Source organism: Larus michahellis, chromosome 31 (assembly GCF_964199755.1).
Source record: "Larus michahellis chromosome 31, bLarMic1.1, whole genome shotgun sequence".
Classification (NCBI taxonomy): domain Eukaryota; kingdom Metazoa; phylum Chordata; class Aves; order Charadriiformes; family Laridae; genus Larus; species Larus michahellis.
In genome coordinates, this window is record NC_133926.1 from 227,911 (window position 1) to 241,359 (window position 13,449).

Genomic DNA, 13,449 nt, shown 5'->3' on the forward strand with positions numbered 1-13,449 from the left:
CCCCCACAATGGACTCCTATAGATCCTATAAATCCTCCCGGCAGCTCCTATAGGTCTCTCTAGGCCCCTATAAGCTTCTACAGGCCCCTATAAACCCCTTTAAGTGCCTACAACCCCCCCCCCCAAAGGGACTCATACTATAGATCCTGCCGGGGGGTCCTATAGGTCTTCCTAATCCCCTATAGATCCCTGAAGGCCCCTATAGGCCGCTCCCGCAGGGTCTCTGCTGCCCTCCAATGGTCGAGAAGGGACCCAGGTGTCCGGGGTGGGGGGGGGGACACGGGACCCCCCCCCCAGGTCTCCAGGGGTCCCCCGGCATCTGCATGACCCCTAACCCCCCCCTCCCCCCCCCCCCCCATAGGGGACCCCAGGCGTTCGGGGCAGGGGGGGACCCGGGCGTACGGAAACGGGAACTTTATTGAGCCGATACAAAACCTCCCGACTCGTTAAAAGCCACCAAAGGGCCCCAAAATCAGCCTCTTCCCCCCACCCCCCCCCACCCCACCCCCCCCCCAAAAAAAAGGGACCCAGGCATCCAGGAGGGGGCGGGGCCAAGGCATTCGGGCTGAGCTCCCCCCCCCGCCCAGAACAGACACAACTCATCACACTGGTGTCCTCAGGCCAGCAGGGCCGGGGGGGGGACACACAACACTCCCAGTGCTCCCAGTACCGCTCCCAGCCCCCGACTGGTCCGAGGCCCACGCTCCCAGTGAGACCACACCGGGAGGTGGTACCCGGCCCCGAAACGGGTTGAAATCCTGGATAAACAGGCAAAAAAACAGGCGTGGGGGGTGGTGGTGGGGGGGGGGTGGGGGGAGGTGGGTGCTAAGAGTCGTAGTCTTCCTCTTCCTCCTCCTCCTCGCGGGCGCGGGGGGGGCCAGGGGCTGGGGGGAGCCCCCCCGGGAGCCCCCCCGGGAGCGCAGGGGGTCCCAGCGGCGCAAAGGGCACCCCGGGGCTGCGGAAGAGGGGTCAGCGGACACGAGCGTCCGGGGAGGGGGGGGAGAAGCCCCCCCCCCCCCCCCCCCCCCCCCTTTAAAAACCTACGTTTTGGGGTGTTCTCCCTGCCCTCCCCCGCCCCGAAAAGGGACACACTTGTATGGGCGCACCTCCCTCCCCCCCCCGCCCCCCCAAAAAGGGACCCAGGTGTCCGGGGGGGGGGGGCTATACCCACCCTTCCCCCCTCTAAAGACACATTTTTTTGGTGCTCTCCCCCCACCCCCACCCCAAAGGGACCCAGATGTTTGGGTGCACATCCCCCCCCCCCCCCCCCCCCACAAAAATAAAGGGACCCAGGCGTCCGTTGGGCTGGTACCTGGCAAAGTTGAGGGGGGGTCGGGCCGGGGGGGGCTGCGGCGTCTCCTCCTCCCCGTCGCTGTCACTGTCCTCAGAGTCCTCCTGGGGGGGGGAGACACAACAAGGAGGGGGAACAATGACAGCGAAGGGACCCAGGTTACCCCCGCACCCATCCCCAGGGGACCCAGGCGTCTGGGTGCCCCCCCCTCCCCCCCCCAAGCCCCCCATGGACCCCCCCCTCTCCCCCACAATGGCCACAGGCATCCCCCACCTCCAGGGGGGCCCCTCCCCACCCCCCCCAGGGACCCAGGTGTCCCGGCACCCTCCACCCCCCCAGCCCAGAGGACCCCCCCCCTCCAGCCCCAGGGGACCCAGGCATCCAGGCACCCCCCCCACCTCCAAGGGAACCCCCCAAACCCCCCATGGACCCCTCCGACCTTCAAGAGCCCCAGATATCCAGGGCCAAACCAAAGGACCCTGGTGTCCAGGCATCCCCCCACCCCCCAAAAGGGACCCCCCCCCACCCCCAAAGGGCACCCAGGCATCTGGGTGCTGCCCCCCTCCCCCCCAGCTACCTCCTGCTCCGAGTCCGTCCCCGACTGTTTGGGGTCCTTCCCCTTCGCCCCGGGACCCCCATTCTTCCGTCCAGCGCCCGGGCGGCGACCCCTGCAACAGACCCCCCCCCCGGCCCCCCCGCTTTGTCAGGGGACCCAGGCGTCTGGGGGACACCCCCCACCCCCCCGACATCCCTATAGCACCCACCAGGTGCTGGGGGGACCCGGGCGTTTGGGGAGGGGACCCCAGAATTGGGGGACACCTGGGCATCTGGCAGGGGGGACCCAGGTGTTTGTGGGGGGGCTCCCACCTCATTCCTGGAGAACCCCAGTATCCGGGGACACCCCCCCAGCTCCGTTCCCGTAGGACGCAGGCATCCAGGGGATACCCCCCCCTATCCCTGCGGCACCCACGTTGGGACCCAAGGTGCTGGGGGGGACCCAGGCGCTCAGGGAGGGACCCCCAGCATTTGGGGGGGGACCCCGGCAGCCGGAGGCGAGGGGGGGGACGGGGACACCCAGACGTCACAGGGGGGGTCACCCAGGCGTCCATCCCACCTTCGGGGTCCCCGCTCGCCCTCGCCGTGGGGCTCCTCGCCCTCCCCCTGCATGTCGGGCACGGCGGCCACCAGGTCCTTCAGGAAGTCGAACTGCTGCTCCAGCTCGATGCACTGCTTCCTGCAGGGGGCGGGGGGGGCTCAGCAAGCCACGCCCACGGGCCACACCCACCCACAAGCCCCACCCCACCCCTGGCACCCACTTCTGTCACAAGTCTTTGGGTGGAGGAAGCGGGGAAACTGAGGCAGGGAGTGCAAAGGGGACGCAGGTGTCTGGGGAACCCTTCCCAAGAGGGACCCACACCCCCAGGGGACCCTTTTGCACCCCCCCACCCCCCCAAAGACGACCCAAGGGTCTGGGGGACTCTTCCCCACCCCTACAGGAGACCCAGGCGTCTGGGGGACCCAGGTGTCCCAGGGAACCCTCCCTCACCACCCCCCCAGGGGGACCCAGGCGTGCGGTGGGACCCTTCCCCACCTTCCCCGAGGGGGACCCAGGCGTCTGGGGGGGACCCTTTTGCATCCCCCCCCCCCCAAAAGGGGACCCAGGCACCTGGGGTGGGGGGTTACTCACAGGTGGGAGGTGGTCATGGTCTTGGCGTTCCGGGACTGGGTGACGTGACAGGCCTTTCGCAGCAGTGACTCCAGGAAAAGCTCCAGCGCCCGGGCTGAGCCGCTAAGGACCCCCACGGACCCAGGCGTCTGGGTGCCGCCCCCCCCGACCCCTGCCCTCCCTGGGACCCCCAGGGAACCCAGGCATCCGGGGCAGCCCGACACCCCCCCCAAGCCCCCTGCTCCATGGGACGCAGAGCTGCCTAATGGCCAGAGGGGACCCAGGGGACCAGGGAAGGACACAAGTGTCTGGCGTGGGGGGGACCCAGGTGTTTGAGATCTGGGGATCCCGGGGGAACCCAGGCTGCCGGGGGGGGGAGGGGGGACCCTGAGGAGACCCAGGTGTCTGGGGCCGGGGTTGGGGGCGGGGGGGGGGGGGGGGCAGTCCTGGGGGGCCCGGGGCGTCCGGGAGGATACAGATGATGACGGGGACGGCAGCTGCCACCTTCCCGATCTCCTCGTCCGTTTGCATGATCTTCTTGATCCGCGCCTACAGAGAAAGAAGGGAAACTGAGGCACGGCCACGCTCCCCCCTGCAGGCCACGCCCATCACACGAACCCCACCCCGAATCTGAGCGCCCCCCCCCCCTCTCCCCGCCTCCATCTTCCCACCTGGGCCAGGAAAGGAGGGAGGGGGGATACACACCCTGCCCCGCCCCGGACACGCCCACTCAACGAAGCCCCACCCCACACAAATCCACGCCTTGCCAAGCCACGCCCACCGCCCTAGACCACGCCCCCTGTCAGCCTCTCCCCTGGGCCTAGAAAGAGCCCCGCCCCCACCAGCAGCCAATCCCCTTCAAGCTGCGCCCCCGCCACCCCCCACCCCCCCCCCCCGGTGTGGCCACACAGCCCCCCCCGGCGGGGCCCAGACAGGAGGGCGGGGAATGAGGCCCCGCCCCTGCACAGGCTCCGCCCACTCCAAACCACGCCCCCTCTCCGAGGCCACGTCCCTGCGCGAGCGATACCCCCCGAGCCCCCTCCGCCTCCACCGCAACGAGGCCCCGCCCACCCCAAGCCACGCCCCTCCACAACATCACGCCCCCCACTCCCCCGTTGCCATGGTGATGCCAGCCTTCCCCCCCCCCCCCCCCAATCCCGGCCCCGGCCCTCTCCGCTGACCGGCGGGAACCGCGCGTTGTATTTCTTCTTCTTGCTCGGCATCGCCCCGGCCCGGTCCCGGCCCCTGCTGGATCCCACTCGGGCCCGGCCCCGGCCCCGCTGGGCCGCTCCCGGCCGCTCCCCGCCGCTCCCCGGCGCCGGCCCCGGTCCCGCTCCGCTCTGCCGCGGCCTGCTGCCCGGCCCGGCCCGCCCCTTCCGGGACGAAGACACGCCTCTTCCGGCTGGAGCCCCGCCCCCTCCACCGCAGCTCTTGGTGACGCCCCCTCGGCCCCGCCTCTTGTTGAGCCACGCCCCCCTCAGACCACGCCCCCAACCAAGACCATTGCTCCTCCTCCATGGCCACGCCCCTCCCGCTAAGACCACGCCCCTCCAACAGAAATCCCGCCCCCTTCGCCCTGGCCACGCCCCTCCCCAGCCGATCCCCCGCCTTTTTCTTACCCAGGCCCCGCCCCCCCGCCGTTGTCCCCGCCCCCCCGCGCTGTCAATCAAAGCGCGATCCGGCCTCGGACCGTTTATTGGCGCGACCCCAGCGGGGTGGGGGAGGGGCAGGGGCGGGGGTCGCCCCCTCTCCCCCCCCCCTAAAAAAGGCACTTTGATTCAGGGAGGGCGGGGTTAATGCTGGCGGGGGGGGGGGGGGGGGAGCGCCGTGCTCCCATTGGCTGCAGCGCCCTGGGGGGGCGGGACAAAGGGGCAGCTGATGGGGGGGGGAACCCCCGAGGACTCCCAGTGACCTCCCAGTTGCAGCCCCACGCCCCCCAGTGACTCCCAGTTGCTACCCCATCTAACCGTCGCTCCCTCGGGACGCTCCCAGCAGTCCCTCAGGGATTCCCAGTAGCTCCCAGTAACCCCCAGTCCCCCCCCAGTCAGCTTCCAGCGACACACACCCCCCCCCCCCCCCAGTAGCAACTTAGTGGCCTCCCAGTTGCGTCCCAGTAGCTCCCAGTGCCACCCAGTAGCTCCTCGGGATTGCTCCATTCCACCTCCAAGCCTCCCAGTAAGCCCCAGCGACCCCCTAGAAGCCTCCCCCTCACCCCCAGTATCCCCTCCAGTTGCTCCCCATCATCCCTAGAAGCCTCCCAGTAGCCCCCCCAGTAACTCCCAGAAGCCTCCCAGTAGCCACCCAGCACTCCCACTGCCCCCCCCCCCCCGAGCCCTGCCTGGAAGCCTCCCAGTAGCCCCCCAAACTCCTGGTGCCTCCTAAAAGCCTCCCAGTAACTCCCAGTAGCCCCCCCGGTAACCACCCAGCTTTCCCAGTGGCCCCTAGAACCCTCCCAGTGGCCCCCGGCCCTGCCCAGAAGCCTCCCAGTAGCCCCCCAACCCCCCTAGTTCCTCCTAAAAGCCTCCCAGTAACTCCCAGTAGCCCCTCGGCGTCCCCCTAGAAGCCCCCCAGTAACTCCTACAAGCCTCCCGGTAGCCCCCCCAAACCCCCCAATTCCTCCTAAAAGCCTCCCAGTAACTCCCAGTAGCCCCCCAGCCCGCCCTAGAAGCCCCCCAGTAACCGCCCAGTCCCTCCCAGTTAGGAGGAGGGGAACTGGCCAAGGAAGGCACTGAAGTCGTCCAGGTCTCCCAGGGAAGGCAGCGAGTCCTCGGGGGGGGCCCCCACCCCCAAATCGGGCCCCCCCCCCACCTCAGGACCCCCCCCCAACTGGGGAACACCCCCCCCTAACTGGGCCCCCCCCCCGATTTCGGGCCCCCCCCCCAGGGGCTGACTCTGCACCAGCCGGGCGATGGCTTCGGGGTACGACATCAGCATGGGGGGGGCCCCGAAATCTTGGGGGACCCCCCCAAAATCAGGAGCGCCCCCTCCAAAATCCGGGGGGGGATCCCCAAAAGCCGGGGGGGGCTCGGGGGGGCCCAACAAGCGCTGGACATCGGCAGCGTTGATGGTATCGAGGGGGGAGAAAGGGGGGTCCCCCAGAAGTGCCCCGAAATCCAAAGGGGGGACTCCCCCCCCCCCGTTGCCCCCCCCTCCCGCGGGGGGGGCTCCTTCTTCAAACTGCAGATGCAGCAAGGCCTCGGCCAGGGGCTCCGCTTCGGGGGGGGGGCCCCCCAACTGCCCCCCCGGCCCCCCGAAAGAGAAGGAGGGGGCTGGGGGGAGAGCTGGGGGGGGGGGGGGGGGCACAGGGGTGAGGGAGTTGCTCGACCCCCCCCTTTTGCCCCCCAACCTCCTCGCTTGCCCCCCCGCCTTTGCCCCCACTCCCCTTTTGCCCCCCAACCCCAACAGCACCCCTTTTTGCTCCCCACCCCCCCCAGACCCCCTTTTGCACCCCCACCCCTCCACTGCCCCCCCCCTCCATTTTGCCCCCCACCCCCTTTCTGTCCCTCATTTACCGCCCCCCCACCCCCCTATTTGCACCCCCCCAGGCTCACCCATGCTGGGGGGGGGCTGGGGGGCCGGGGAGGGCCGTGAGGGCACCGCGATGCGCCGGGGGGGCCGGGGCTCAGGGGGCACCGGGCCTGGAGGGGGGAGAAAAATGTCAGCACCCCTAATCCCCCCCCGGGACCCCCCCCGGGGACCCAAAATACCCCCCAGAACCCCCCCCAGGGACCCCAGTACCCCGCCAGGGACCCAAAATACCCCCCAGAACCCCCCAGGGACCCCCAATACCCCCCCAAGAACCCCAATACCCCCCCAGGACACCAATAACCCCCCCAGCGCACACACACACCCCCGGCCCAGGGACCCTGAAAACCCACAAGGACCCCAAATAAGCCCCGGGAACCCAAATTTCCTCCCAGAGAAGCCCCCGGGGACCCCAACAACCCACTGGGGACCCCAAATACCCCCCCAAGGGACACCCCCCCCCCCCCCCGGACCCCAATACCCTTCCCCAGACCCCAATACCCCCCAAAGGACCCCCCCACAGGGAACCCCAAATATCCCCCAGGGACCCCAAATACCCCTCCAGGACACCCCCACCCCCCCCACCCCGGGACCCCCTCAGGGACCACCCCCAGAGACCTTCAACCCCCCCCCCCCCCAGGGCCCCCCCGACCCCCCCGTGCCCCACCGGGCAGGGGGCTGCGCTGGACGAAGGAGCGGAAGGTCTCGCGGGTGCGTTTGCGCTTCTCCTCGATGCACTGCAGGTCCCCTGCACCAGCAACCCCCAGTTACCCCCCAGTAACACCCGGTCGCCCCCCTCCAGCAACAGCCCAGGAACATCCCAGGAACTTCCCAGTTGCCTCCGGCCACCTCAACCCCTTCCCAGCGACACCCAGTGAAGTCCCAGTCACCCCCATTCCCCTCCCAGTCACCCCCATTCCCCTCCCAGCCATTTCCCACTCGCCCCCAGTGACCCCTCAGCCACACCAGTGACCCCCGGGGGAGCCAGGCGTGTCCCCAGGGGTGCCAAGAGGGGACCCGGGAGTAGCCCCAAAGGTGCCCTAAAGGGACCAGGGCCCCAGACGGGGACCCAGAGATATCCCGAGGGGACCCAAGCGTGTCCTAAAGGGACCCCAGGGTGACAAAAGGGGACCCGGGGATGCCCTAAGGGGACCCCGGTGCACCTCGAGGGGACCCAGGAGTACCCCCGGGGTGCCAGAAGGGACCCCAGGGTGCTCTAAGGGGACCCAGGAGCGCCCCCAGGGTGCCAGAAGGGACCCCGGAGTGCCAGGGGGGACCCAGGAGCCCCCCAAGGAGGTGCCAGAAGGGACCCCAGGGTGCCAAAAAAGGAGCCAGGAGGACCCTTGGGGTGCCAGAAGGGGACACAGAAGCATCCCAAGGGGACCCAAGTGTGTCCTAAGGGGACCCAGGGTGCCAAAAGGGGACCCAGGAGTACCCCAAGGGGACCCAGAAGTACCCCCCAAGGTGCCAGAAGGGACCCCCAGGGTGCTCTAAGGGGGACCCAGAGCCCCCCAAGGGGACCCAGGAGTGCCCCAAGGGGACCCATGAGCACCCCAGGGTGCCAGAAGGGACCCCAGGGTGCTAGAGGGGACCCAGGGTGCCAAAAGGGGACCCAGGAGCCCCCAAGGGGACCCTGGAGTGCCCCAGGGTGCCAGAAGGGACCCCAGGGTGCTCTGAGGGGACCCAGGAGCCCCCCAGGGGACCTAGGAGCGCCCCCAGGGTGCCAGAAGGGACCCCAAGGTGCTCTAAGGGGACCCAGAAGCCCCCCAAGGGGACCCAGGAGTGCCCCCAGGGTGCCAGAAGGGACCCAGGAGCCCCCCAAGGAGGTGCCAGAAGGGACCCCAGGGGTGCTCTAAGGGGACCCAGGAGCCCCCCAGGGGACCCAGGAGCGCCCAAGGGGACCCAAGGTGCCCCAGGTGCCCCCAGCGGGTGGCGGCCGTGCACGTGTGTGTCCCCCCCCTGCCGTGGCGGTACCCTGGTGGGGCAGGTAGCGGAAGTCCATGGGCTCGCTGCGCTCGCGGTCGGAGGGCCGCTGGAGGCTGCATGCGGACGGTGACGGGCTGGCGCAGCCCCGGCTCGCGGTAGGGCGGGGTGCGGAAGACGATGGCGACCTGGCGGTGGACGTCGGCCTGCGCGAAGGAGCCCTTGGCCTCCAGCCCTCCGCCGAGAAACGCACCTCGATGTCCTCTGCGGGGGGGGGGGGGGGGGGTGTGTCAGTGTCGGGGGGGACGGTACCCCCTGGGGGGGACCCAGGCGTCCCGGGGGACACCCAGGAGTCCAGGGAACCCAGAGATTTGGGTGACCCAAGAGTCTGGGGGGGGGGCGCAGGAGTTCGGGGGGGGGATCCAGGGATTTGGGGGGACCCATGTGTTTGGGGGGGGGACCGAGGCATTGGGGGACCCAGGGATTTGGGGGGACCTGGAGATTTGGGGACCCAAGAGTCTGGGGGGGGACCCAGGAGTTTGGGGGGGGAACCCAGGGATTTGGGGGGACCCAGGTATTGGGGGGACCCAGGATTTGGGGGACCCAAGAGTCTGCGGGGGGGGACCCAGGAGTTCGGGGGGGGGGACCCAGGCATTGGGGGGGACCCAGGTGTTTGGGGGGGGGACCCAGAGATTTGGGGGAACCGAGGAGGTCGAGGGAGACCCCAATGTTTGGGGGGGGACACCCATGAGTTTGAGGGGGAACCCAAGCATTAGGGGGGACCCAGGAGTTTGGGGGGGACCCAAGCGTTTGGGGGGACCCAGAAGTTTTTGGGGGACCCAGGAGTTTGGGGGGGGACCCAGGAGGAGTTTGGGGGGGACCCAGGAGTTTGAGGGGGACCCCGATGTTTGGGGGCTCCCAGCAATTCAGGAGGGACTGGGCATCCAAGGGCATCCAGCAGGTTGGGGGGGGGGGGGGGGACAGCTGGTGTTTTGGGGGGGGGGGGGACCCAGGTGTCCGGGGGGTGTCCCCCGTGGTGCCCTGACCTTTCTGGACCTTGTCACAGAGCAGGAAGATCTCGTCCCCCCCCCGGCAGCTCCCCGAGTTCCGGTTCACCCGGCAGATCCGCAGCTCGGCCGTGCTGGGGGCCCCTGGGGACATGGGGGGGACACGGGGGGGGGGGGGACACGGGGAGGGGGGACACGGGGTCACACGGGCGGCACAGGGCCACGCAGGGTGACGCGGGGTCGTACAGGGTGACACGGGGTGACACGGGTGACCCATAGCCACGTGGAGTAGCACAAGGGGGGGCCTGGGGGAGCTACAGGGGGGCTGGGGGGGGGCATTGGGGGCCATGGGGAGGGTCCGGGGGGCTATAGGGGGGTCTGAGTGGCTGTGGGGAAGGTTCTGGGGGGTCTGGCGGGGCCTATAGGGGGTCTGGGAGGCTATGGGGGAGGTTCTGAGGGGGGCTGGGGGGCTCTGGGTGTCTGGGGGGGGCTAAAGGGGGGGTGGGGGGGCTATAGGGGGGCTGGGAGGCTATGGGGGGATTGGGTGGGGTTGGGGGGGGTTTAGGGGGGGCTATAGGGGGGTTGGGGAGGTTGTGGGGGGTCTAGGGGGGCTCTGGGTGTCTGGGGGGGTGCTATAGGGGACTGAGAGGCTATAGGGGGTCTGGGGGGGCTATAGGGGGCCTGGGAGGCTATGGGGGGGTTATGGGGGGGGTTATGGGGGGTCTATAGGGGGTTATGGGGGGGGTTATGGGGGGTCTATAGGGGGCCTGGGAGGCTATGGGGGGGTCTGGGGGGGCTATAGGGGGACTGGGAGGCTATGGGGGGGGTTATGGGGGGTCTATAGGGGGCCTGGGAGGCTATGGGGGGGTTATGGGGGGGTCTGGGGGGGCTATAGGGGGCCTGGGAGGCTATGGGGGGGTCTGGGGGGGCTATAGGGGGCCTGGGAGGCTATGGGGGGGGTTATAGGGGGTCTGGGGGGGCTAAAGGGGGCCTGGGAGGCTATGGGGGGGTTATGGGGGGGGTTATTCGGGATCTATAGGGGACCTGGGACGCTATAGGGGGAGTTATGGGGGGGTCTGGGGGGGCTCTAGGTGCCTGGGGGGGGGGCGTGTGGGGGGGCCACTCACGGTTGTCGTAGACGGGCTGGGAGAGGACGGGGGGGAGGGGGCGCAGCCCCCCGGGTCCCCGCACCCACACCTGGAAGCAGAGTCGCACCGCGCTCAGGTCGTACTCGCCCCCGCGCTGCTCCGCCGGCACTGCCGGGACACCCGCCACCAGTCACCACCAGTCACCACCAGTAACCGCCCCGGCACCCCCCAGGAACCACCCCCCTGCTGCTCCCAGTAACCACCAGTAACAGCCCCCGGCAACCCCAGCAACCCCCCTGGCACCCCAAGGAACCACCGGCACCCCCAGGAGCCCCCCCAGTGCTTCCAGTAACCACCAGTAACAGCCCCAGTACCCCCAGGAACCCCCCAGTGCTCCCAGTAACAACCAGTAACCCCCCCCGGCACCCCCAGGAGCCCCCCAGTGCTCCCAGTAACCACCAGTAACACCACCAGCACCCTCAGGAACCCCCCAGTGCTCCCAGTAACAACCAGTAACCCCCCTCCGGCACCCCCAGGGACCCCCCAGTGCTCCCAGTAACCACCAGTAACACCACCAGCACCCTCAGGGACCCCCCAGTGCTCCCAGTAACCCTCCCAACCCCCTCCAGTAACCCCTGGTCCCTCCCAGTAACCCCCCCAGTAACTCCCAATGCCCCCCAGAAACCCCTCCTCCCCCTCCCAGTGCCCCCCTCCCAGCGCTCCCAGTAACTCCCAGTACCCCCCAAAACCCTCCCAGTAACTCCCAATGCCCCCCCCCAGCAACCGCCCCCCCCCACCCCCCCACCCCCCCCGCCGGCCTCCTCCCAGTGTTCCCAGTAACTCCCAGTACCGTTGAAGGGGTTGTTATTGGTGCGGATCCGTTCGGCCAGGGCCGCTTCCAGCTCCCGTTTTTTCACGCATTGAATCCCTAAATTCTGGAAACTGACCCCAAAACGAAAAGGGTCAGGCCCCACAGATCTGGAGGGGTGTCGTGTTCCCCCCCCCCCCCCAAGGACGCCTGGGTGCCCCCCAGCCCCGGACGCCTGGGTCCCCCAGGCGTCCGGGGCTGGGGGGCACCCAGGCGTCCTGGGGGGGGGGACACCCATAAATGGGGGGACCCAGGGGTCTGGGGGGGACACCCAGGTGTCCTGGGGGGGGGAGACCCCCTATATTGGGGGACCCAGGGGTCTGGGGGGGGGCACCCAGGCGTCCTGGGGGGGGGGACACCCATAAATGGGGGGACCCAGGGGTCTGGGGGGGACACCCAGGTGTCCTGGGGGGGGGAGACCCCCTATATTGGGGGACCCAGGGGCCTGGGGGGGGGGACACCCATAAATGGGGGTCCCAGGGGTCTGGGGGGGGGGACACCCAGGTGTCCTGGGGGGGGGAGACCCCCTAGATTGGGGGACCCAGGGGTCTGGGGGGGGACACCCATAAATGGGGGTCCCAGGGGTCTGGGGGGGACACCCAGGTGTCCTGGGGGGGGGAGACCCCCTAGATTGGGGGACCCAGGGGTCTGGGGGGGGACACCCAGGTGTCCTGGGGGGGGGGGAGACCCCATATATTGGAGGGACCCAGTCATTGGGGGGGGACACCCCATATATTGGGGGGTCCCAGGGGTCTGGGGGGGGGACACCCAGGTGTCCTGGGGGGGGGGACACCCCATATATTGGCGAGACCCAGTCACTGGGGGGGGACACCCCATATATTGGTGAGACCCAGTCATTGGGGGGGGACACCACATATATTGGGGGACCCAGGGGTCTGGGGGGAGGGGGGAAACCCGTAAATGGGGGGACTCAGGAGTCTTGGGGGGGGGGACACGACACACCCCATATATTTGGGGGGTCCCCGCGCGTGCAGGGCCGGGGGGGGGGACGGCACCTGTGGATGTTGCGCTCGGGGGGCAGCTCGGCCTCGTAGTAGCCGTCCCGGCAGTCCTTGCCCACCAGCTCGTGGGGGTGGGGGCGGTGGGGGGGCTCCTTCGTCACCAGCGACACCCGCACCCGCCCCGGGCCCTGGTAGTTGTTCACCTGGGGTAAGGAAAAACGTACTGGTTTATACTGGTTTATACTGGGAGGGTTAAGTGGATGGGGGGGGGGGGGGGGGGAGTTTGGGGGGGGTGTGTGATGAGCTTCCTGGGGATGGGGGCGCTGGGGGGGGGGGTGTCTCTAGGAGGGGGCGAAGGGTGCGCGGCAGGGGGTTTGGCGCGGGTTCATACTGGTTTATACTGGGGGACTCACGCGGATGGTGGGGTGCGTCTTGGTGGTGTCGGTGCTGTGCTCCCCGGGGATGCTGCCGGCCGAGCGCCCCTCGCACTTGTAGCGGAACCTCATCCCCCGCGGCTTCGGCTGCTCCAGGATCTCCACGAAGGGGGCGGCCCCCCCCGGCTCTGCCGGGACCCAGGCGCGCGGGTGAGACACCCCCCACCCCCCCCCACTCTCAGGGGACCCAGGCCCCGGCTGAGACACCCCCCCCCACCACCTCCCCCCCCCGCACTCACCCTGCGCACCCCAGTCCTGCTGCAGGAGGAAGGGCAGAAAATCCGGGGGGGTCACTGGGGGTGACAAAAAGAGGGGCGGGGGGTGACGTTAAGGGGCGGGGGCCCCCCCCAAAGCCCTTCCCCCGCCCCCCCCCACCCCCACCCGCCACTTTTAACGTGCCCCCACCCTCCTTAAAGCGGCCTCGCTCCCGCGTTAACCCTGGAACCTACTGACGGCCTCCGCCGCCTCTGACGGGGGGGGGGAGGAAAAAGCGGGGAAACCCCCCCAAAAGCAGGGCGGGGGGGTGGCACTCACCGTCCTCCATGGCGGGGGGGGGCGTGCACACACACACACCGGGGGTGGGGGGGGGATCCCGGGGCCACCGGGGGGGGCGGGGGGGGGGGGGGGGCGGCGGGGGAGGCGACACGATCGCGCCGCCGCTTGCGGAAGCGCCGCCGCCCCACGT

The 13,449-nt window shown here is 69.7% G+C and overlaps 2 protein-coding genes across 2 annotated transcripts; both read right to left on the reverse strand.

Moving 5' to 3' along the window:
• Nucleotides 1–399: 399 nt before the first annotated feature.
• On the reverse strand, nt 400–4,329 carry DRAP1 (DR1 associated protein 1). The gene is made up of 7 exons (XM_074568053.1): nt 4,139–4,329; nt 3,434–3,506; nt 2,979–3,072; nt 2,406–2,525; nt 1,869–1,959; nt 1,313–1,395; nt 400–955 (listed from the first exon to the last, which is right to left on the reverse strand). The coding sequence occupies exons 1-7, from the start codon at nt 4,178–4,180 to the stop codon at nt 826–828; spliced, it is 633 nt and encodes a 210-aa protein (XP_074424154.1). The 5' UTR covers nt 4,181–4,329; the 3' UTR covers nt 400–825.
• Nucleotides 4,330–5,598: 1,269 nt separating this feature from the next.
• Nucleotides 5,599–13,395, reverse strand: RELA (RELA proto-oncogene, NF-kB subunit). Its single transcript, XM_074568007.1, is given in 13 exon segments — nt 5,599–6,238; nt 6,509–6,595; nt 7,150–7,230; nt 8,457–8,520; nt 8,522–8,646; nt 8,649–8,669; nt 9,452–9,556; nt 10,540–10,668; nt 11,351–11,442; nt 12,385–12,533; nt 12,744–12,892; nt 13,004–13,057; nt 13,299–13,395. Coding segments are annotated over 13 exon segments (1,650 nt in total). The 5' UTR covers nt 13,309–13,395; the 3' UTR covers nt 5,599–5,654.
• Between the last annotated feature and the right edge of the window lie 54 nt (nt 13,396–13,449).